Here is a 22,715-nt window from a genome sequence, read left to right on the forward strand (position 1 = left end):
TGTAAAAAGGATATCGTAGTTATAATAGGAACAAAGTTTTTCCCCCCCCAGATTTATTTATTTATTTATTGAGACAGCCTCACTGCAGCCTCCGGCTCCTGGGCTGATGAGATCCTCTGACCTCAGCCCCCTGAGTAGCTAGGACCACAGTCATGTCCCACCACATCCACATGCCCAGTTATTTTATTTTTATTTTCCTTTTTTTTTTTTTTTTTGGTAACAATGAGATCTCACTATGTTGCCCAGGCTGGTCTCATACTCTCAGGTTCAAGTGTTCCTGCCACCTCAGCCTCCTGACGTGCTGAGATTACAGGTGTGAACCATGGCACCGGCCTTTTCCCTGAATTTATGAATGAAATAATAGGCGATCTGGATTTGCTTCAAAATAACCCATGGAGAAGGAATGGACGGCAATTGAGATGAAACCAGATTGGCTGTAAGTAAATTATTGTTGTCTACTTTTGTACATGTTTGAACTTTCCCATACTAAAACATTCTCAAAAAGCTGGGCAAAAAAACCCAGGAAAACAAATAAGATGACCTTTGTTTTCGTTTTTGTGACAGTCTCTCTCTGTCGCCCAGGCTGGAGTGCAGTGGCTTGATCCTGGCTCACTGCAACCTTCACCTCCTGGGTTCAAGCGATTCTCGTGCCTCAGACTCCGGGGTAGCTAGAATTACAGACATGCACCACCATGCCCGGCGAATTTTTGTATTTTTAGTAGAAACGGGGTTTCGCCAAGTTAGCCAGGCTGGTCTTGAATTCCTGACCTCAGATGTTCCGTCTGCCTCAGCCTCCCAAAGTGCTGGGATTACAGGCGTGAGCCAACGCGCCCGGCCTAAAATGATTATATTGCAAAAAATGCAATGAAGAAAAGAAAACATGGTAATGAAATGGTCTTTCCACTCGAAATCCTGTCCCTACCTAAGGCATTAGGATCAGCTCAGGCCATTAGGTCAGCTTTCCTCTAAATTGCCCGTTAAAAGCAACAGGGGCCACACCCAACCGGGTAGGCGGAATGCTTTTCTGGCTGCATCTTAGAGGGCTGCATTCAGGTTCCATCCTGGAAGGGAGGAGCCGGAATTCCAATCATTATCTGCCGTTGACTGCCTGTCTCCAAAGCCCTTTGTTTATATCCTGATTTAGCTAACGCTTCCAGACTTCAGGAGTTGAAGAATCATCCAGAGGGCTGGGCGTGGCGGTGCAGGCCTGTGGTCCCACCCACTCCGAAGGCTGCGGAGGGAGGATCACTCGAGTCTGGGAACTCAGTCAGGAATTCAAGACTAGCCTGGGCAACGCAGTGAGGCCCCCTACCCACATCCTCTCTGTCCCCGCAATCCCCTTCCGCCCCAGGTCTCATCTCTACAAAACATTTAAATGTTGGCGGGCTGGAGTGTGGGGGGAGGGGCAGGGGTGTGACGCCATGGGCTGAGGTGAGAAGATCGCTTGAGTCCAGGAGGTCGAGGCTGCAGTGAGCTATGATCGCGCCCCCGCACTCCAGCCTGGGCTACAGAGCCTGTCTAAAAAATAAAAAAAGAAAAAATTACCTGGAGGGCTTGTGGAAGCACACATTCCTCAGCTCCTCAGCCACACCCTCCAGGATCTGATTCAGGATGTCTCCGGTGGTGGGGTGGGGCCTCAATTTATTTTTCCAATCAGTTCCTCAATAAACTAAAGCTGAGCCTTTTCAGGCTACACTTTTTTTCTTTTTTAAAATTATTTACTTTTTTTTTTTCCCATAGAGACGAAGTCTCACTATATTGCCCAGGCTGGTCTTGAACTTCTGGACTCAAGTGATCCTCCTTCCTCGGCCTCCCAAAGGCCTCCCAAAGGATGACGGGCGTAAGCCACCACGCCAGGTCCAGACTATATTTTGAATGTATTATACTACTAACTTAAATGGACCATGGTCACCCTGGGTTCTGAGATTAATGGACCAAATCATTTTCCCAGGGACAGAGAAAGCCCATTGTAAAGGTACTTGGTTGTCAGTGCTGCCATATTATTTGTGAATGAAATTTCTTTTAGTTGCTCTGGCTTCTTAGAGTGACCTCTGAGAACATCTGCGTCATATTTTGCCACATTCTGCGTCCAACATTAGGCTCCAGTAATTCCTAAGTGCATCCGTTCCCTCTGCCTTCATTACTCCACCACTTGCCTTAGTGTTTTGGTTCTTGTTGCTATTCTGAACAGTCAAATCCTTCTCCTCTAACCAGCTCAATATTATTGCAGGCTTAATATTTGTATTTAGAACTAGATTGAAGAGATTATGTTATCCAACCCCCACAGTTTAAATCTGGGGTCTTTCAGTGAGTAACATACCCACAGGCATAAATCAGGTATAAAATACCTGCCTAAAATGCTCTGAATCTTTTTTCCATTCCCTTCATAATAAGTAATTTATTACCAATATCGTCCTATAACTGTTCTCAAACATTCTGTTCATTCCATTGGAACTTGTCAACAGGTGTTTGTCATTTTCAGTTTTCTTTCAAGTTTCACCTATTTTTTTTTCTTCTTTCTTTCCTTCTTTCACTTTTTGAGACAGTCTCGCGAAGCTGGAGAGCAGTGGCGCGATCTCGGATCGCTGTAGCCTGCGTCTCCTGGGCTCAAGCAGTCCTCCCACCACCCCCTCCCGAGTAGGTGGGATTACAGGCGCGCTACAACGCCCGCCTAATTTTTGTGTTTTTTCGTAGAGACGGGGGTCTCGCCATGTTTCTCAGGCTGATCTCGAACTCCTGGACTCAAGCGATCCGTCCCCCACGGGCCTCCCAAAGTGCTGGGATTACAGGCATGAGCCATCGCGCCCCGCCTAATTTTTAAAAAACATCACCACCGAATGGACAAGACAGGGTATAAAATTGATAAAATTATCCCATTACCAGAAAATGAGGGGGGGGGGGGGAAAGAGGAGGAAAGGAAAACAGAGCTCAACTGGGTAACAGGAAGTAGAAGGAGACATTTGCTTATAAAAGGAGAAAGCAGGTTAAGAGAAGTAAACTACCATATCCTTAACATTGCTGTCCTTGCCTACCCCAGGGTGTTGCTGAAAATGTCAGACGCAAATTTGGATAGCAGCAAGAAGGTAAGTTTTGTTCTAATAGAATTACTTTTCTCACAGTCCCTTTTCAGAGTCTTTCTAGGTCTCCCTTATGTTTCTGTTTTGCCACAAATCTTTATTCCTGGATGTAAGAAACCTCCATCTTGAAACCTCCTCCTCTTTGCAAATGGATTGTTAGTTTTCTTTCATGTGATTATGCTTTTATGTGCATTTGGATGAGAGTAAAAAGAAGTAAGATTTTCTCCGCCAAGTCCAAAGGAAAGTATTTCTCTGGTAGGAAAGATGAGAAGTGCTATAGCTGGACAAGATAAAAATGGTAAATACATAAATATGGCATGGATAATAATATTAGAGAAAACATAATTAAAAATAAAAAATAATTTTTTTAAAAAACTAAAGTAAAAAGAAAGTGAAGGCGGTAATGTGGATAAAGTCATAAAGTGACCAATTGGTTACTTTCTCTTGGAGTAGGAAATATGTACTCCCAGTGGCCTTAGTACCAAATGAGTTTCCAGATTAGGCTTGGGTAGTCCTGGCCCTATGAGAAACTAGAGAAGGTATCATAGTGTATTTATAGGCGCCACTGTTCCAGTCCTCTGGCTAAAGGACTGAATTGGCCAATATTAGCTATATAATTATGGGGAAGTCACATAGCTGCTTTGAGCCCCTGCTTTTCTCTGTAATAGAGTAACGTTCCTAAATAATGTCAGTGTTATTTTGAAGTAAACTAAGAGTAATGGGAAGTCATTGAAGAGGTTAAATAGGAGACAGGAGTGTGGCATCAGCACTAGAAGAGAATATTGCAATAGTACTGGAATGGAGTTTATTCACCCTTGGATTTGAGAAGAAAAGCTAACTTCAGAACCATACTCAAACCTGTGTTACTCTATGGCATTGCTCATTTAGTTTTCTCACTTGTAAAGCAGGAAAATTAATAAATTACTACAAGTATACCATGAGAATTAAATTTGAGAAATACAGAAAGCACCTAGCACAGTGCCTGTGTACTGTAGAGAACCAGTAAATGTTAGTTTCTTTCTGTCTACCTGCTTTCCTACTTTATCTTTCATTCATCAGATCATAAAAACAACATTGAATGCCTCCTCTGTGTTGGGTGCTGTGTTTCCGTGAAGGCAACAGAGAGTAAAACAGATACCCTCCCCTCAGGTCTTGGAGCTGAAATGAGCCCAGTGGGGCTGGAGCTCAGAAAGCTCGGAGGTCATGAGCTGGAGAGGCAGGCAGGGACCAGACTGTTGGAGAATTTGTAAGCTACACAGCTCTGTGAGCTAATTTGAGTTTTGTCATTAACCAGAATAACAATGACAAGCCATTGAAGAATTTTTGACAAGCATGGAACAATCGGCGCAGAAATAGCAGAGTTACAGTGGATTTGGGGATAACAGGAGGTTATTGCTTGTGCTGTGAAATTTGATATGGGAATTGGGAATCTGGGGAATCATGTGATAGAAGATGGAAAGCCAGGAACACATTCCATACAGATTTAGGAGTTAATGAAAGTATTTTGTGTTTTGACTGATGAGGAGGAAGGCCCTGAGGGAAATAATTATCTAAACCCAAGCCCTACCCTTCTATTTTCTCTTTCATTAACACCTACATGTAAATTGACTTTGGCCCATTTTTTTCCCCCATATTTCCTTTATTTAATAAAGGGTCTGCTAATCAACATCACATTCAAGGAATCTCAGTAATTCTTTTCTCCATCTACCTACTTACTGTCTTCTCAGTTCCTTATTCATTAGTTGTGCCTTGAAAGCAAGCAGTTCAGTTGTACTGCATCAAATGAGAATCAGTGACTGACTTCTCTTTCCAGAATTTCTTTGAGGAGGAAGTAGATGATGAGGAAAGTGTGATTTTGACACTGGTGCCGGTTAAAGATGACGCAAATATGGAACAAATGGAACCAAGTGTTTCTTCAACTTCTGATGTCAAACTGGAGAAGCCTAAGAAATACACGCAAGGTATGGGGACAGGGATTGCTCAGTTAGTTCCGCCTACAACTCTGGGAAGCCTAGGAAGCAGTAAGGTTTGTCTTTCCTATCCTCTGATTATACAACACCCAGCTTAAATCTCACCTTGTTACTCTGTTAAGAAATTTTGCAAACTCTCATACTTCTCGCTTGCTGAGCCTGTTGTACTGCCATACTTCTATTTATTGGAGATGGAGTCTCACTGTGTCACCCAGGTTGGAGTGCAGTGGCGCAATCTTGGCTCACTGCAACCTCCACCTGCCGAGTTCAAGCGATTCTCCTGCCTCAACCTTCCAAGTCGCTGGGATTACAGGCGTGGGCCACCAAGCCCGGCTAATTTTTGTATTTTTAGTAGAGATGGGCTTTCACCATGTTGGCCAGGCTGGCCTTGAATTCCTGACCTCAGGTAATCTGCCCGCCTCAGCCTCCCAAAGTGCTGTGATTACAGGCATGAGCCACCACACTTGGCCTGTTCTGCCTTATTTTTAAGACACAAAATAAGCATGGGGAGCGCTTTGGGCAAAGAGTGCTCTTCTGGACCAGCTCAACATGAGTTCACATTCCCAACACATGAAGCTCAATCTCCTCTTCTGTAAAAACGAGATTAATACATATTTGCTTCCCACGAAGATTAAATAATTTTGAAAAATGTCTGGTATTTTGCTTAGCAAGTAATTATGAATCAAATATATATATATATATATAGTAGCTCTTAAAATCATGACCCTTCGTATCTGTGCTCAGTGTCTCAGTGCTTCCTATAAAAGCATCAAATAAGTATTTTCTTTCTTTTTTTTAAAAATTTTTCTGGAGATGGAGTTTCATTCTTGTTGCCCAGGCTGGAGTGCAATGGTGTGGTCTTGGCTCACTGCAACTAGCCTCCCTAGTACCTGGGATTACAGGCACTCACCACCACGCCCAGCTAATTTTTGTATTTTTAGTAGAGACAGTGTTTCACTATGTTGGCCAGGCTGGTCTCGAACACTTGACCTTGTGATCCACCTGCCTCGGCCTCCCAAAGTGCTGGGATTACAGGCATGAGCCACTGCACCCATGGCTTGTTTTGTTTTGTTTTGAGACAGGGTCTCGCTCTGTCACCCAGGCTGGAGTGCAGTGGTGCGATCTCAGCTCACTGCAACTTCCACCTCCCGGGTTCAAGTGATTACATGCCTCAGCCTCCTGAGTAGCCGGGACTACAGGCATGTGCCACCATGCCTGGATAATGTTTGTATTTTTTGTAGAGACAGGGTTTCTCCATGTTGGCCAGGTTGGTCTTGAACTCCTGGCCTCAAGTAATCAGCCCTCCTCGGCCTCCCAAAGCACTGGGATTGTAGGTGTAAGCCATCATGCCCGGCCTCAAACCTATGTTTGGATTCTAAATTCCGTGTTTCTTTTATGCTACATATAGCAGCCTGTTATTTTCTGTTGCCCTCAACAACCAACTGAATAGAACATTATGTTGGCTTTATCCTCCAAAATGTCTAGATTTTGGAGCACAAAATATCAGCTCTCCCTATAGAAAACAAAGAAACCACCACGTTGTCTATCCCCAGTCAACAATGGTCCACATAATTCTGTCAGCCTGAATCATTTTTCTCTACAGCTCCTCATCTCACCTCACTCTGCTTAGCTCTAACACATCATTATTTACTTCATCTTGAAATCCTCATTATTGACCCAGAAGATAAAATCCTTCTGAAAATACTTATTTGGGCTGGTCACAGGGGCTCACGCCTGTAATCCCAGCACTTTGGGAGGCCAAGGCGGGTAGATCACCTGAGGTCAGGAGTTTGAGGCCAGCCTGGCCAGTATAGTGAAACATTGTCTCTACTAAAAATACGAAAATTAGCTGGGCATGGTGTTGCGTGCTGGTAGTCCCACCTACTCGGGAGGCTGAGGCAGGAGAATTGCTTGAACCTGGGAGGCGGAGGTTGCAGTGAGTTGAGATTGCGCCACTGCACTCCAGCCTGGGCAACAGAGCGAGACTCCATCTCAAAGAAAAACCAACAACAACAAAACAAAGAACAAAAAGAAAACATAGGTTTGAGTCCCAAGTCTGCTGTTGTAATGGGCAAGTCTTTAAATACCTGAATCTGTTACCTCATTTTTTTTTTTTTTTTTTTGAGATAGAGTCTCACTGTGTTTCCCAGGCTGGAGTGCAGTGGCGCGATCTCAGCTCACTGCCGCCTCCGCCTCCTGGGTTCAAGCAATTCTCCTGCCTCAGCCTCCTGAGTAGCTGGGACTGCAGGTGTGCACCATCATGCCCAGCTAATTTTTCTGTTTTTTGTAGAGATGTTGGCCAGGCTGGTTTCTATCTCCTGACCTCAAGTGATTTGGGCGAATCACTTGTGATTGACATCAGCCTCCCAAAGTTCTGGGATTATAGGTGTGAGCCTGTTACCCGGCCTTGTTAGCTCATTTTTAATGTGAGAAATAAAATTTGATATGTATATATGCAAAATTGCATTGTGAAAAATGTGAAAAGATATTTGTAAAATTTTATTTTATTTTATTTTTATTTTTATTTTTTATTTTATTTTATTTTTTTTTTGAGACAGAGTCTCGCTTAGTCGCCCAGGCTGGAGTGCAGTGGCGCGATCTCAGCTCACTGCAAGCTCCGCCTCCCGGGTTCACGCCATTCTCCTGCCTCAGACTCCCGAGTAGCTGGGACTACAGGCGCCCGCCGCCTCGCCCGGCTAATTTTTTGCATTTTTAGTAGAGACGGGGTTTCACAGTGTTAGCCAGGATGGTCTCGATCTCCTGACCTTGTGATCCGCCCGCCTCGGCCTCCCAAAGTGCTGGGATTACAGGCGTGAGCCACCGCGCCCGGCCAATATTTGTAAAATTTTAAAAGAATCTTGCCAACTTTAAATTATTACTACTTTGGTTCCATTCTTTTCTTAGGTCATCTACTTCAAACAAATGAACAATTTACAGCTCCGCAAAAAGCTAGATGCAAAACACCAGCCCCTCCCTTGCCAACCATTTTGCCTCCCATTAATAAGGTGTGTCGGGACACCTTGCGGGACTGGTGTCAACAACTCGGTTTGAGTACTAATGGCAAGGTTAGTACACTTGGGTGAATGTCTGCTGCCGGGAATAACTGTGGGAATCTTTGTTAACTTTTAACTTTATTTCTCTCTTCATTTCCTAAGAAAATCGAAGTTTATCTGAGGCTCCATAGGCATGCTTACCCTGGACAACAGCAAGTGAGTAATGAGTGTGTTGATGGTGTGAAGGTGGGTTCTGATCATGATTTTTCCGGTCCCTACCCAGGCACCATTTCTATATGTTGTACCTCTAAGGCAGGGTTTCTTAATTGTGGCATTATTGACATTTCGGAACAAATAAGTTTTTGTTTGTTTTGGGGCCTGCTCTGTACCTTGTCGGATGTTTTGCAGCATCCCCAGCCTCTACCAACTGGATGTCAGTAGCAACCTTTCCTCCCCCTGCACAGGTTCAACAACCAAAAATTTCTCCCAGTGGAGAATTTGCGGTTTATGGGAACTAATATTCCTAAACCCTTTCCACAATGACATACTTGTTCAGGTCAGTACAAAGAATAATAAAATTGGCCGGTCACGCCTGTAATCCCAGCACTTTGGGAGGCCAAGGTGGGTGGATTACCTGAGGTCGGGAGTTTGAGACCAGCCTGACCAACATGGGGAAACCCTATCTCTACTAAAAATACAAAATTAGCCAGACGTGGTGGCACATGCCTATAATCCCAGCTACTAGGGAGACTGAGGCAGGAGAATCGCTTGAACCTGGGAGGCAGAGGTTGCGGTGAGCCAAGATCGTGCCGTTGCACTCCAGCCTGGGCAATAAGAGCGAAGCTCCGTCTCAAAAATAAAAATAAAAAAAAGAATAATAAAATTGACCCAAAAGTCCTTACAGCCCTAGCGGTTTACTGAATACTCATCATGAATTTCACTTGCAGGATATGCCTGAAATGTCACAAGAGACCAGATTACAGCGATGTTCGAGGAAACGCAAGGCAGTGACCAAGAGAGCAAGGCTTCAGAAATGTTATGAGGTGAATGAGAGAGCGGAAGAGACTAATACAGTTGAAGTGATAACTTCAGCACCAGGAGCCATGTTGGCATCATGGGCAAGAATTGCTGCAAGAGCTGTTCAGCCTAAGGCTTTGAATTCATGTTCCATTCCTGTTTCTGTTGAGGCCTTTTTGATGCAAGCCTCTGGTAAGATCAACCTTAAAGTGTGAGTCCCACTCCAGAGGATGAGGTTAACTTTTAGTAGTCCAAGACCGAAACGTGGTCAAAGGGAAGGCGTTTGCTAAAATATCTGAAGATTAGAAATTGGATTCACATAGGACATCTCTCTTTCATCCGTTATATTGATGGATAGTCATGTTTTGTCTGGATGGGTCTCTAAGTCAGGTGACTAAGTAGTGGCCCTTTTCCATCACTAAGCAGAATTCCAAGGTGGGAAGAAAGCATAGCCCGATAATCTTGGACCACAGTCTGAGGTCTTCCCCTTTTCTTTCTCTCTTCCTTAAGGCATGTATGACATAGTGAGTAAGAGGAATGTGTTGGTTCAAATTCTTGCTTTACCATTTCCTAGATATGTGACATTGGCAAGTTACTTACTTTAAGCCTTAATATCCTGTTTGTTTGTTTGTTTGTTTTTTGAGATGGAGTTTCACTCTTGTTGCCCAGGCTGGAGTGCAACGGTGCGATCTTGGCTCACTGCAACCTCTGCCTCCCAGGTTCAAGCAATTCTGCCTCAGCCTCCCAAGTAGCTGGGATTACAGGCACCCACCTCCATGCCCAGCTAATTTTTTGTATTTTTAGTAGAGACGGGGTTTCACTATGTTGGCCAGGCTGGTCTCAAACTCCTGACCTCAGGCGATCCACCGGCCTTGGTCTCCCAAAGTGCTGGGATTACAGGCGTGAGCCACCGCTCCCGGCCAAGTATTCTGTTCTATACAATGAAGATATACCTATGTCATAGAATCGTAGTGGCTGAGCGTGGTGGCTCACTACAGGCCCAGCACTTTGGAAGGCCGAGGTGGGAGAATTGCTAGAGCTCATGAGTTAGAGACCAGCCTGGGTAACATGGCGAAATCCCCTCTCTACAAAAAATACAAAAAAAAAAAAAAAAGCCGGGCATGGTGGTGTGTGCCTGTAGTCCCAGCTTCTCAGGAGGCTGGGGTGGGAGAGTGGCTTGAGCCCAGAAGGTGGAGGTTGCAGTGAGCTGAGATTGTGTCATGGCACTCTGGCCTGACAGACAGATCCAGACCCTGTCTTTTTTAAAAAAAAAATGTTAGCCAGTTGCACTGGCTCATGCCTGTAATCTCAGCACTTTGAGAGGCCAAGTAACGTGAATCACCTGAGGTCAGGAGTTTAAGATTGGCCTGGCCAACATGATGAAACTGTGTCTCTACTAAAAATACAAAAATTAGCCAGGTGTGGTGGCAGGTGGCTGTAATCCCAGCTACTCGGGAGGCTGAGGCAGGAGAATCGCTTGAAGCCAGGAGGTGGAGGTTGCAGTGAGCTGAGATGGCACTACTGCATTCCAGCCTGGGCAACGAGCAAAACTCCATCTCAAAAAAAAAAAAAAAAAAAAAAAGTCGTGACATTTATATGAGACACAGAACTTGGCGTGTTGAGAGCAGGCAATAATAATTAAACGGTTTGGGGTCCTTGTCCTCTAAGAAGTCTTTTTTGCTTTTTGAGACACAGTTTCAAAGACACCACCCCCAGCTAATTTTTGTATTTTTAGTAGAGATGGGTTTCACTGTGTTAGCCAGGATGGTCTGGATCTCCTGATCTTGTGATCTGCCCGCCTCGGCCTTCCAAAGTGCTGGGATTATAGGCATGAGCCACTGCCATGTTGGTCAGGCTGGAGTGCAGTGGCACTATCTTGGCTGACGGCAACCTCTGCCTCCCATGGTCAAGCGATTCTTGTGCCTCAGCCTCCTGAGTAGCTGGGATTACAGGCACGCGCCATCATGCCCCTCTAATTTTTGTATTATTATTATTATTTTTTTTTGAGACGGAGTCTTGCTCTGTCACCCAGGCTGGAGTGCAGTGGCGCGATCTCAGCTCACTGCAAGCTCCGCCTCCGGGGCCCACGCCATTCTCCTGCCTCAGCCTCCCAAGTAGCTGGGACCACAGGTGCCCGCCACCATGCCTGGCTAATTTTTTGTATTTTTAGTAGAGACGGGGTTTCACCGTGTTAGCCAGGATGGTCTCGATCTTCTGACCTTGTGATCCGCCTGCCTCAGCCTCCCAAAATGCTGGGATTACAGGCGTGAGCCACCGCGCCTGGCCTAATATTTGTATTATTGGTAGAGATTGGGTTTCACCATGTTGGCCAGGCTGGTCTCGAACTCCTGACCTCAAGTGATCCACCCTTCCAAAGTGTTGGGATAACAGGCGTGAGTCATTGCACCCGACCCTCTAAGAAATCGGGGTTTTTTTTGTTTTTTTGTTTGAGATGGAGTTTCACTCTTGTTGCCCAGGCTAGAGTGCAATGGCATGATCTTGGCTCACTGCAACCTCTGCCTCCCAGGTTCAAGCGATTCTCCTGCCTCAGCCTCCTGAGTAACTGGGATTACAGTCATGTGCCACCACGCCTGGCTAATTTTTTTTTTTTCCCAGTAGAGACGAGGTTTCTCCATGTTAGTCAGGCTGGTCTTGAACTCCCAACCTCAGGTGATCCGTCTGCCTCGGCCTCCTAAAGTGCTGGGATTATAGGCATGAGCCACTGCACCCAGTGCCCTCTAAGAAATCTTGAGGAGGGCCGGGTATGGGGGCTCACACCTGTAATCCCAGCACTTTGGGAGGCTGAGGCGGGTGGATCACTGGAGGTCAGGAGTTCAAGACCAGCCTGACCAACGTGGAGAAACCCTGTCTGTACTAAAAATACAAAAAAGTTAGCCGGTGTGGTGGCGCATGGCTATAATCCCAGCTACTTGGGAGGCTGAGGCAGGAGAATCGCTTGAACCTGGGAGGCGGAGGTTGCAGTGAGCCGAGATTATGCCATTGCACTCCAGCCTGGACAACAGGAGCGAAACTCCATCTCAAAAAAAAACAAAAAAGGCCGGGCGCGGTGGCTCAAGCCTGTAATCCCAGCACTTTGGGAGGCCGAGATGGGCGGATCACGAGGTCAGGAGATCGAGCCCATCCTGGCTAACACGGTGAAACCCCGTCTCTACTAAAAAGTACAAAAAACTAGCCGGGCGAGGTGGTGGGCGCCTGTAGTCCCAACTACTCGGGAGGCTGAGGCAGGAGAATGGCGTGAACCCAGGAGGCAGAGCTTGCAGTGAGCTGAGATCCGGCCACTGCACTCCAGCCTGGGCGACAGAGCGAGACTCTGTCTCAAAAAAAAAAAAAAACAAAAAAAAAAAAAAAAAAAAAGAAATCTTGAGGATAACTTAACTCCACTTTTCCCCAACTCCTGCTCTTCTTTTCTTGCTATTGCTTTTATTTCCAGGGTCTGCTATCTGAAGTCACCTTCCGTTTTGGCTTGAATCCTTTTCTTCCTCCCCCATCTTCCAATTTCCAGAACTATTCTAGATCCTATTTTACTCCGGCTAACTAGTATGGTAGGCCATATTATTCGTCATACAAGGAAACCAACCAGAAGGAAGACCTAAAGCCAAAATTGGCGTATCCTCTGCTCTTCAAGCTACGTTCCTTTATGTGGGGACAGTGGACACCTTTTAATAATTTGTAAAAAAGGCATTGTCTAGCCATAAAGCTGCGTGCCTGGGGGCACTGCCTTCCCAAAGATGACACCTCTAATTTTTATTAATATGCTGTATGAGTTACTATTATCCCACAGTGACTTATCATTTTATATTTCTCTTCATTCTGCAATTGTTAAGCATCTGCTATGGTCCAGAGGTATGTCTAGCTGCTAGGTATATACTGTGTAAACACACACGTGTTCTCTTGTTTTACAGTCTAACTGGGGAGCTATCACGGTACATATACTGCTTATTTACAGATATTTAAGTTCACTGTGACTGCTCCTTTCCCTCAATTTCAGATGTTCCATAAGTGTACCACTTATTTTCTTGCAAATATCCCATCTCCCTAATTAAATTGTTCCGTACACTTTTAAACAGATACTTGTCTGTTTCCTGTAGCTGAGGCAGTACAATGCAGTGGTTAGATAAATGAGCTGTAAGTCATTCAGAATGCTGACTTTCTCTCAATTTCAGACGTTCCATAAGGGTACCGCTTGTTTTCTTGCAAATACTGCATCTCCCTACTGAAATTGTTCCTTACACTTTCCTTTTTTTTTTTTTTGAGATGGAGTTTCACTCTTGTTGCCCAGGCTGGAGTGCAATGGTGCCATCTCAGCTCACTGCAACCTCTGCTTCCCCAGGTTCAGGCGGTTTTTCTGCCTCAGCCTCCTGAGTAGCTGGGATTACAGGTGCGCGCCACCACACCCAGTTAATTTTGTATTTTTAGTAGAGATGGAGTTTTGCCATGTTGGTCAGGCTGGTCTCGAACTCCTGACCTCGGGTGATCCACCCACCTAGGCCTCCCAAAGTGCTGGGATTACAGGCGTGAGCCACCATGCCCAGCCTGTTCATTACACTTTTATTTATTTATTTATTTATTTATCTTTATTTATTTTTTTGAGACGGGTCTTGCTCTGTTGCCTAGGCTGGAGTACAGTGGTGCAATCTCGGCTCACTGCAACCTCCGCCTCCCGAGTTCACGCCATTCTCCTGCCTCAGCCTCCTGAGTAGCTGGGACTATGGGCGCCTGCCACCACGCCTGGCTAATTTTTGTATTTTTAGTAGAGATGGGTTTTACTGTGTTAGCTGGGATGGTCTCGATTTCCTGACCTCATGATCTGCCCACCTCGGCTTCCCAGAGTGCTGGGATTACAGACGTGAGCCACCGTGCCCAGCCTCCTTACACTTTTAAACAGACGCTTGTCTGTTTCCTATAGCTGAGGAAGTACAATGTAGTGGTTACATAAATGGCCTATAAGTCAGTCAGAATACCTGGATCCATGACTTGGCTCTGGGTAACGTATGATATTTAACACCATAAGCTTCACTTATCTCACCTGTGAATAAGAAATAATAAGAAAAGCAAATAGAAGGTAAATATTAATAGTGAACTTAATAGTAAATGTATTAATACATGTAAACCACCTAGCAAAATACTGGACACAAAGCAAGCATTTCAAAATGGCAACCATTATTATTTATTTATTTATTTATTTATTTTTTGAGATGGAGCTTTGCTCTCGTCACCCAGGCTGGAGTGCAGTGGTGTGATCTCGGCTCACCACAACCTCCGCATTCTGGGTTCAAGCGATTATCGTGCCTCAGCCTCCTGAGTAGCTGGGATTACAGGCATGCACCACCACACCTAGCTAATTTTGTATTTTTAGTAGAGATGAGGTTTCTCCATGTTGGTCAGGCTGCTCTCGAACTCCCAATCTCAGGTGATCCTCCTGCCTCAGCCTCCCAAAGTGCTAGGATTACAGGTGTGAGCCACCGTGCCCAGCTGGCAACAGTTATTATTCTTTGTGTTATGTAACTTGTGAAATTAGATCATAGTGTCATGTGGTGTACATTTTCATGCATCTCATTCAATTGATTTGTGAGCAGAATATAAAAGCAAATTCAAGAGTGACTTGCTGAGAGGTGTTGGGGTGCTATCTTGATTTTTGCTGTCTATGTTTGTTTTTCCTTTCCAGGTGTCAGGTGGTGTGTGGTCCATGGCAGACTTCTCTCGGCAGACACAAAGGGTTGGGTACGCCTGCAGTTTCATGCAGGTCAGGCCTGGGTGCCTACCACTCGCAGGAGGATGATTTCTCTCTTCTTGTTACCTGCCTGCATTTTCCCATCCCCAGGCATAGAAGATAATATGTTATGCCCCGACTGTGCTAAGAGGTAACCCTTATGTATCTTGTTAAGCATGGTACACGGAAAAGTAGGTGTATAAGCCGGGCGCGGTGGCTCACGCCTGTAATCCCAGCACTGTGGGAGGCCGAGGCGGGCGGATCACGAGGTCAGGAGATCCAGACCATCCTGGCTAACATGGTGAAACCCCGTCTCTACTAAAAATACAAAAAATTAGTTGGGTGTGGTGGCGGGTGCCTATATTCCGAGCTTCTCGGGAGGCTGAGGCAGGAGAATGGCGTGAACTTGGGAGGCGCAGCTTGCAGTGAGCCGAGATCATGCCACTGCACTCTAGTCTGGGATTATAGGCGTGAGCCACCGCGCCCGGCCCAGAAGTGCATTCTTTATTTTATTGGTCATTTTAAAGGGATTGGTATGGAATGATTTATCTTACTGTAGCAAGTTTTCACAGTTCTTTTCTACTTGCCTTACAGGAATAAGAAGATGATGAGAAGATTAATGACAGTAGAGAAGTAGCAGCAACCTGTTTGAATACAATGTAAGAGACCAGAATATGCCACCTCAAAATAAGTATTATTTTGATTTGAAGGCAGTTGAAAAGAGTCACATACAAGAGAAACTCTGCCTTCCCACTATTCACTAAAAAGCAGGACATAAATGTATCAAGGTCCCTTGTCCGCTGTCTACCAGGAAGCACAAATGGTGGCACACCTGTAGATGACTTGTATCCCAATCATTGCTGTGCTGTGTCCTGACCATCCTTGGTACCTCCCGATGCCTTGAGTACTGACTTACTAAATATTTAGCTGTACAGAATACAATTTGGTTTTGTTTTAATTAATATAAATGAAAACTTGAGTGAAAAGTATAGAGTTCCCATGTATTCCCATGTACACGGTGCTTCACACCCCCTCCAGTTTCCTCTGTTACTAACTTGTGTTAGTGTGCTACATTTTTTACAATTGATGAGGCAGGGCTGGGCATGGTGGTGGTCACCTGTAGTCTCAGCTCCCTGGGAAGCTAAGTCAGGAGGATCACTTGCACCCAGGAGGAATTCAAGGTTGTAGTGCTCTGTGATCACACCTGTGAATTGCCATTGCACTCCAGCCTTCCCAACATAGTCTCAAAAAAAAAAAAAAAAAAAAATTCATGCCTGTAATCCCAGCACTTTGGGAGGCTGAGGCGGGCAGATCACCTGAGGTCGGAAGTTTAAGACTAGCCTGAGCAACATGGAGAAACCCCATCTCTACTAAAAATACAAAATTAGCTGGGTGTGGTGGCGCATGCCTGTAATCCCAGCTACTCCGGAGGCTGAGGCATGAGAACTGCTTGAATCCAGGAGGCAGAGGTTGCGGTCAGCTGAGATCGTGCCATTGCATTCCAGCCTGGGCAACAAGAGCCAAAATCTGTCTCAAAGAAAAAACAACAAAAAAAAACAACAAAAAAACCCACTAACGAGTCAATATTGATACATTATTCTTTTTACACTATCTTTATCTTTTTTTTTTTTTTTTTTTGAGGTGGGGTCTCGTTCTTGTCACCCAGGCTGGAGTACAATGATGAGATCTTGGCTCACTGCAACCCCTGCCTCCCAGGTTCAATCGATTCTCCTGCCTCAGCCTCCCAAGTAGCTGGGATTACAGGTGCACACCACCACACCCAGCTAGTTTTGTGTTTTTTTTTTGAGACAGTCTCACTTTGTTGCCCAGGCTGGAGTGCAATGGGGTGATCTCAGCTGACTGCAGCCTCCACCTCCCGGGTACAAGCAATTCTGCTTCAGCCTCCTGAGTAGCTGGGATTACAAGCATGTGCCACCACACCTGGCTAATTTTTTTGTATTTTTAGTAGAGACGGGGTTTTACCATATTGGCCAGGCTTGTCTTTTTTTTTTTTTTTTGAGACGGAGTCTCGCTCTGTCGCCCAGGCTGGAGTGTAGTGGCCGGATCTCAGCTCACTGCAAGCTCCGCCTCCCGGGTTCATGCCATTCTCCTGCCTCAGCCTCCCGAGGAGTAGCTGGGACTACAGGCGCCTGGCACCTCGCCCGGCTAGTTTTTTTGTATTTTTTAGTAGAGACGGGGTTTCACCGTGTTAGCCAGGATGGTCTCGATCTCCTGACCTCATGATCCGCCTGTCTCGGCCTCCCAAAGTGCTGGGATTACAGGCTTGAGCCACCGTGCCCGGCCTGGCCAGGCTTGTCTTAAACTCCTAATCTTGGGATCCACCTGCCTCGGCGTCCCAAAGTGCTGGGATTACAGGCGTGAGCCACCACACGCGACCCCCAGCCATTTTTTTTTTTTATTTGTATGTTTAGTAGAGTCGGTTTCACCATTTTGGCCAGGCTGGTCTCGAACTCCTGACCTCAGGTGATCCACCTGCCTCAGCCTCCCAGTGCTGGGATTATAGGCGTGAGCCACCGTGCCCGGCCTCTTTTTCTTCTTTTTAAATTTGTTTATTTTTGAGATAGGATCTGCCTCTGTCACCCAGGCTGGAGTGCAGTGACACGATCTCAGCTCACTGCAACCTCCACCTTCCGTGTTCAAGCCATCCTCTCACCTCAGCATCCCAAGTAGCTGGGACTACAGATACACACCATCATGGCTGGCTATTTTTTTTTAACTTTTGGTAGAGGCCGGGTTTCACCATGTTGCTCAGGCAAACAGCCTGGTTCAAGACCATTGAACTCCAGAGCTCAAGCAATCCATCCTCCTCAGCCTTCCAAAGTGCAGGGATTACAGGCATGAGCCACTGTGCCTGGTTATTTTATTATTGTTGTTTTTTTTTAAATTTTGTTTTTAGAGAGTCTTACTCTATCACTGGGCTGGAGTGCAGTGGCGCCGATCTTAGCTCACTGCAACCTCCGCCTCCAGGTTCAAGTGATTCTCCTGCCTCAGCCTCCTGAGTAGCTGGGATTACAGGGGTCCGCCACTAGGCCCAGCTAATTTTTTGTATTTTTCTGGTAGAGATGGGGTTTCGCCATGTTGACCAGGCTGGTCTTGAGCTCCTGACTTTGTGATTCACCCGCCATAGCTTCCAGAAGGGCTGGGATTACAGGTGTGAGCTACCATGCCCGGCTCTTTTATTATTTTTGTATAGAGATGGGGTCTCACCATGTTTCCCAGGCTGGTCAAACTGCTGGGCTCCAGCAGTCCTCCCACCTCAGGCTCCCCGAGTTCTGGGATTACAGACGGGAACCTCTACACCCAGTGGATACCTTATTATTAACTAAACTCTATAGTTCATATTAGGTTTTATTATTCATGTTGTACATTCTATGGTTTTGACAAATGTAAAATGACATTTATCTAACATAGTATCATACAGAATAATTTCACTACCTTAGAAATGTACCAATTCATCCCTCCCCCCAGGCCGATACACTGGAAACCACAGATCTTTTATTGTTGCCATAGCATTGCCTTTTTTTTTTTTTTTTTTTTTTTTTTTGACTCAGTCACCCAGGCTGGAGTACAATGGTGCAATCGTAGCTCATTGCAGCCTTGAACTCCAGGCTCAAGGGATCCTCCTGGCCCAGCCTTCACAGACACTGGGACTACAGGTGTGTGCCACTGTACCCAGCTAGTTTTGTTTTTTAATTTTTGGTAGAGACGGGTCTCACTGTGTTGGCGAGACTGGTCTCAAACTTCTGGCCTCAAGCCATCCTTCTGCCTTAGCCTCCCACAGTGCTGGGATTATAGGCATGAGCCAGTGTGCCTGGCCCATCATAGCTTTGCCATTTCCAGAATGTTGTGTATAGTTGGAATTATACAGTGTGTAGCGTTTTCATATTGGCTTTCACATAGCAATATGTAGTGAAGATTTCCTCCATGTGTTGTCATGGCCTGATAGCTCATTTCTGCCAAACTGTAAAAGTGGCTGTAGCATTTTACATTCCTACCAGCAATGAATGAGAGCTCTTGTTGCACCATATCCTTGTTAGTATTTCATATTGTTTGGATTTTAGCCATTCTAATAGATGTGCCATAGTATTTTTTTTGTTTGTTTGTTTGTTTTTGTTTTTGTTTTGAGACAGAGTCTCCCAGAGAGTGAAGTTGCCCAGGCTGGAGTGCAGTGGTGTGATCTCAGCTCACTGCAACCTTTGCCTCCTGGGTTCAAGCGATTCTCCTGCCTCAGCCTCCCGAGTAACTGGGACCACAGGCACACACACTACCATGCCTGGCTAATTTTTGTATTTTTAGTAGAGATGGGATCTCGCCATGTTGGCCAGGCTGGTCTAAAACTCCTGACCTCAGGTGATCTGCCCACCTTGGCATCTGAAACTGCTGGGATTACAGGCATGAGCCACTGTGCCCAGCCAGTATCACATTGTTTTAATTTGGAATTCCCTAATGATATGAAGTAGAGCATCTCTTTTTATGTTTATTTGTCATCTGTATATCTTCCTTGATGTGGTGTTTTTTCAGGTCTTTTGTACAATGTTTATTTTTTAACTTATTTATTTTTTATTGAGAGAAGGTCTTGCTCTTTCACCCAGGCTGGAGTGCTGTGGTGCGATCATGGCTCACTGCAGCTTCTACTTTCTGGGCTCAAGCGAGATCCTCCCGTCTCAGTCTCCTACTGGGACTGCAGGTGCACATTATCACGCCTGGCTAATTTTTCTATTTTTTTTGTAGAGACAGGGTTTTGCCATGTGTCCCAGCTGGTCTGGAACTCCTGGCTCAAGTGATCCACCAGCCTCAACCTCTCAAAGTGCTAGGACTTTGACTGGCCTTTTTGCACATTTTTTAATTGGGTTGTTTTATTATTGAGTTTTAAGAGGCCTTTGTATATTTTGAATAACTGTCCTCTACCAGATATATCTTTGGCAGATAATTTTCTCATTTCTTTCCTTCTTTTGAGACAACAGAGTTTTTGCTCTTGTTTTCCAGGCTGGAGTGCAGTGGCGCAATCTTGGCTTACCGCAACCTCTGCCTCCTGGGTTCAAACAATTCTCCTGTCTCAGCCTCCCAAGTAGCTGGGATTACACGCATGTGCCACCACGCCCAGTTAATTTTTCTATTCTTAGTAGAGACAGTGTTTCTCCGTGTTGGTCAGGCTGGTCTCAAAACTCCTGAGCTCAGGTGATCCATCTGCCTCAGCCTCCCACAGTCCTGGGATTACAAGCATGAGCCACTACGCCCGGCTTTCTTTCCTTCTCTTTAAATGTCACTTTACTCCCTTTTTGTTTGTAAGGTCTCCGAAGAGAAGTCCAATGTAATTCTTACCTTTGTTGCTTTGCAATTAAGGTGTTTTTTTCTCTTCAAGATTTTCTATGTGTCTTTGTTTTTCTGCAGTTTGAGTATGATATGCCTAGGTGCTGAATTTTTGGTGTTTATCTTACTTCCTGTCTCTGAGCTTCCTGGATCTGTGGTTTTGTATGTCATTAATTTTGGGATATTTTCAGTCATTGCTTCACAACTTTCTATTCCTTTCTCTCTTCTGGTATTTTCATTACATGTTGAAGCCTTTTTGTAATTGCCTCACAATTCTTGGATATTCAGTTCTGTCTTTTTAAAAAAATTTTTCATTTTGCTTTTTCAGTTTTGGAGGTTTCTATTGATACTTTTTTAAGCCCTCTGATTCTTTTGTTGGCAGTCCAGCTGTAGATGAGTCCATGAAGGCAGTTTTCATTTCTGTCAGTACTTTCTTCTAATTTCTATCATTTTATTTTGATTCTTAGAATTTCCATCTTCCCACTTGCATTACTCATTTGTTTTGTATCTTGTCCACTTTTTCTGTTAGAGCCCTTAGCATATTAATCAACACTGTTTTAAATTCCTGGTCTGGTAATTCCGATGTCTCTGTCATATCTTAGTCTGGATCTGAGGCTTCCTTTGTCTTCAAATCATGCTTTTTGTCTCTTTATATATATATATGTGTGTGTGTGTGTATATACACATATATACACGTATATATACACACACACACATATATATGCTGTTTGTCTCTTTATATATCTATATATAAATATATTGTATCTATGTATATAGATATATACATATATGTATATGTTTATAAATCAGACTTGTATAAAAGAAAACCAGGGGCCTAGCATGGTGGTTAACACCTGTAATCCCAGCACTTTGGGAGACCGAGGTGGGTGGATCATTTGAGGTCAGGAGTTTGAGACCAGCCTGGCCAACATGGTGAGACCTCTGCCTCTACTAAAAATACAAAAATTAGCTAGGCATGGTGGCGGGCACCTGTATTTTTAGTAGAGACTATTGTACTTTTAGTAGAGATGAGGTTTCCCCATGTTGGCCAGGCTGGTCTCGAACTCCTGACCTCAGGTGATCTGCCTGCCTCAGCCTCCCACAGTGTTGGGATTACAGGCGTGAGCCATCGCACCCGGCCAATAATTTGTTCTTACTCCAAAAAGAAAATTATACAAATACCAAATGGAAACAATCTTAATTTTGTTACTTAAAATATTAATGTGAACAATTATTTAATTATTATAACGGATCAACGAATGGAGTTCTCAATTTGAATGGAATTTGGCAATAGCTTTCAAAACCTATGACATTTGTATCAAAACTAATAAACAGTTTTTTTGTTTTTTTTTTGAGATGGAGTTTCGCTCTTGTTGCCCAGGCTGGTGTACAATGGTTCATTCTTGACTCACCGCAACCTCTGCCTCCTGGGTTCAAGCAGTTCTCTTGCCTCAGCCTCCCAAGTAACTGGGATTACAGGCATGCGCCACCACACCCAACTAATTTTGTATTTTTAGTAGAGACAGGGTTTCACCATATTGGCCAGGCTGTTCTTGAACTCCTGACCTCGTGATCTGCCCACCTCGGCTTCCCAAAGTGCTGAGATTACAGGCGTGAGCCACTGCGCCTGGCCAATAAACAGTTTTTTTTACAGAACCTTCTCAATTAAGGCTGATTTAGTAATTTTATCCTCTTAGTTTTCAGCTCTGTGCAGAAAGGGAAGAAGGACAGTTTAGGAAGATGTTATGGTCCAAGTAAGCACTTAAGCTCACCCTTTGCACTTAACTGCTTACATTTAGAACTCTGAGAGCTTGAGAATATGTGTGCTTGTGACCTGCAGTATATTCTGTGGAATTAAAACGAAGCTGTCCTGAACTCAGCCTATTGATGGCTAATGGCACAGTTGCCCAGTAGGCAGACTGTTTTAGAATGAGCCCAAACTTAAGGGAGAATAGAACAGAAAAATTTCCACATTATACGTCACGTGGAAGCCATCCCAGTTGAGTGCTTAGTTAGGCTTTCAGGTCAAAATAAAGGTAGAGCAAAATGCTATAACATCTGTCTTCTGAAAGTATCACTAATCAATGGTCTTCTAGTAAAAACATGTCTAAAGACTGGCCTGAAGACCAACACAGGAATGGAAAACATGATATCATTAGTCTTTGAAATAACTAAGAAGGGGTCTAATTCAGTAACACAAAGGAAACCAATTCTGACTATACACTATTGTCTAGTATTTCCATCTGCCATTCTTTCTCTATTAAAAGTTACATTTGTTCCATTTCTTTTCCTATTGTAGTGCACAAAACACCCAACTCTTTTGACCCCAAACTCTGCGTATAGCTCAAAGCTGCTCTTAAATATACCATTTCAAATTTGCTTCTAGGTACTAAAGGAGGGATGTACTTTCAGACCATGTAACCTATTATGAAGGAATGGAAGAGGAGACAATATGAATGAATCCTCGTGATCTACAAAACAAAATCATAGTGACTAGGACTCCACAGTGAAGATGGTTGACTAGTGACCCAGCCCCATCTAAAGAACCCCTTTCTGTAAGTCTGAAAACCCATTAAAATAAAGTCACTGCAATTGG

At 44.6% G+C, this 22,715-nt stretch overlaps 1 protein-coding gene across 4 annotated transcripts; it reads left to right on the forward strand.

Moving 5' to 3' along the window:
- Positions 1 to 1,263: 1,263 nt before the first annotated feature.
- On the forward strand, positions 1,264 to 22,715 carry DPPA2 (developmental pluripotency associated 2). 4 transcript variants are annotated; one of them, XM_005548206.5, is made up of 9 exons: positions 1,264 to 1,351; positions 3,038 to 3,083; positions 4,891 to 5,038; positions 7,952 to 8,112; positions 8,203 to 8,256; positions 8,988 to 9,249; positions 14,744 to 14,939; positions 15,383 to 15,447; positions 22,506 to 22,715. In XM_005548206.5, the coding sequence occupies exons 2-8, from the start codon at positions 3,051 to 3,053 to the stop codon at positions 15,423 to 15,425; spliced, it is 897 nt and encodes a 298-aa protein (XP_005548263.2). In that variant the 5' UTR covers positions 1,264 to 1,351; positions 3,038 to 3,050; the 3' UTR covers positions 15,426 to 15,447; positions 22,506 to 22,715. The 4 variants fall into 4 exon arrangements, with proteins under 4 accessions (XP_005548263.2, XP_065395292.1, XP_045241345.1 ...); XM_065539220.2 differs by lacking the exon at positions 1,264 to 1,351 and adding an exon at positions 1,765 to 1,857; XM_045385410.3 differs by lacking the exon at positions 1,264 to 1,351 and adding an exon at positions 1,853 to 1,975.

This window comes from Macaca fascicularis, chromosome 2 (assembly GCF_037993035.2).
Source record: "Macaca fascicularis isolate 582-1 chromosome 2, T2T-MFA8v1.1".
Classification (NCBI taxonomy): domain Eukaryota; kingdom Metazoa; phylum Chordata; class Mammalia; order Primates; family Cercopithecidae; genus Macaca; species Macaca fascicularis.

Excerpts from the sequence above, each read along its gene's own strand:
- DPPA2 (XM_065539220.2), top strand. The coding sequence starts at position 1,832 with ATGACGGGCGTAAGCCACCACGCCAG. Across the intron at positions 1,858-3,037 it reads GGCGTAAGCCACCACGCCAG|GGTGTTGCTGAAAATGTCAG; the intron begins GTCCAGACTATA and ends TGCCTACCCCAG. Across the intron at positions 5,039-7,951 it reads GCCTAAGAAATACACGCAAG|GTCATCTACTTCAAACAAAT; the intron begins GTATGGGGACAG and ends TTCTTTTCTTAG.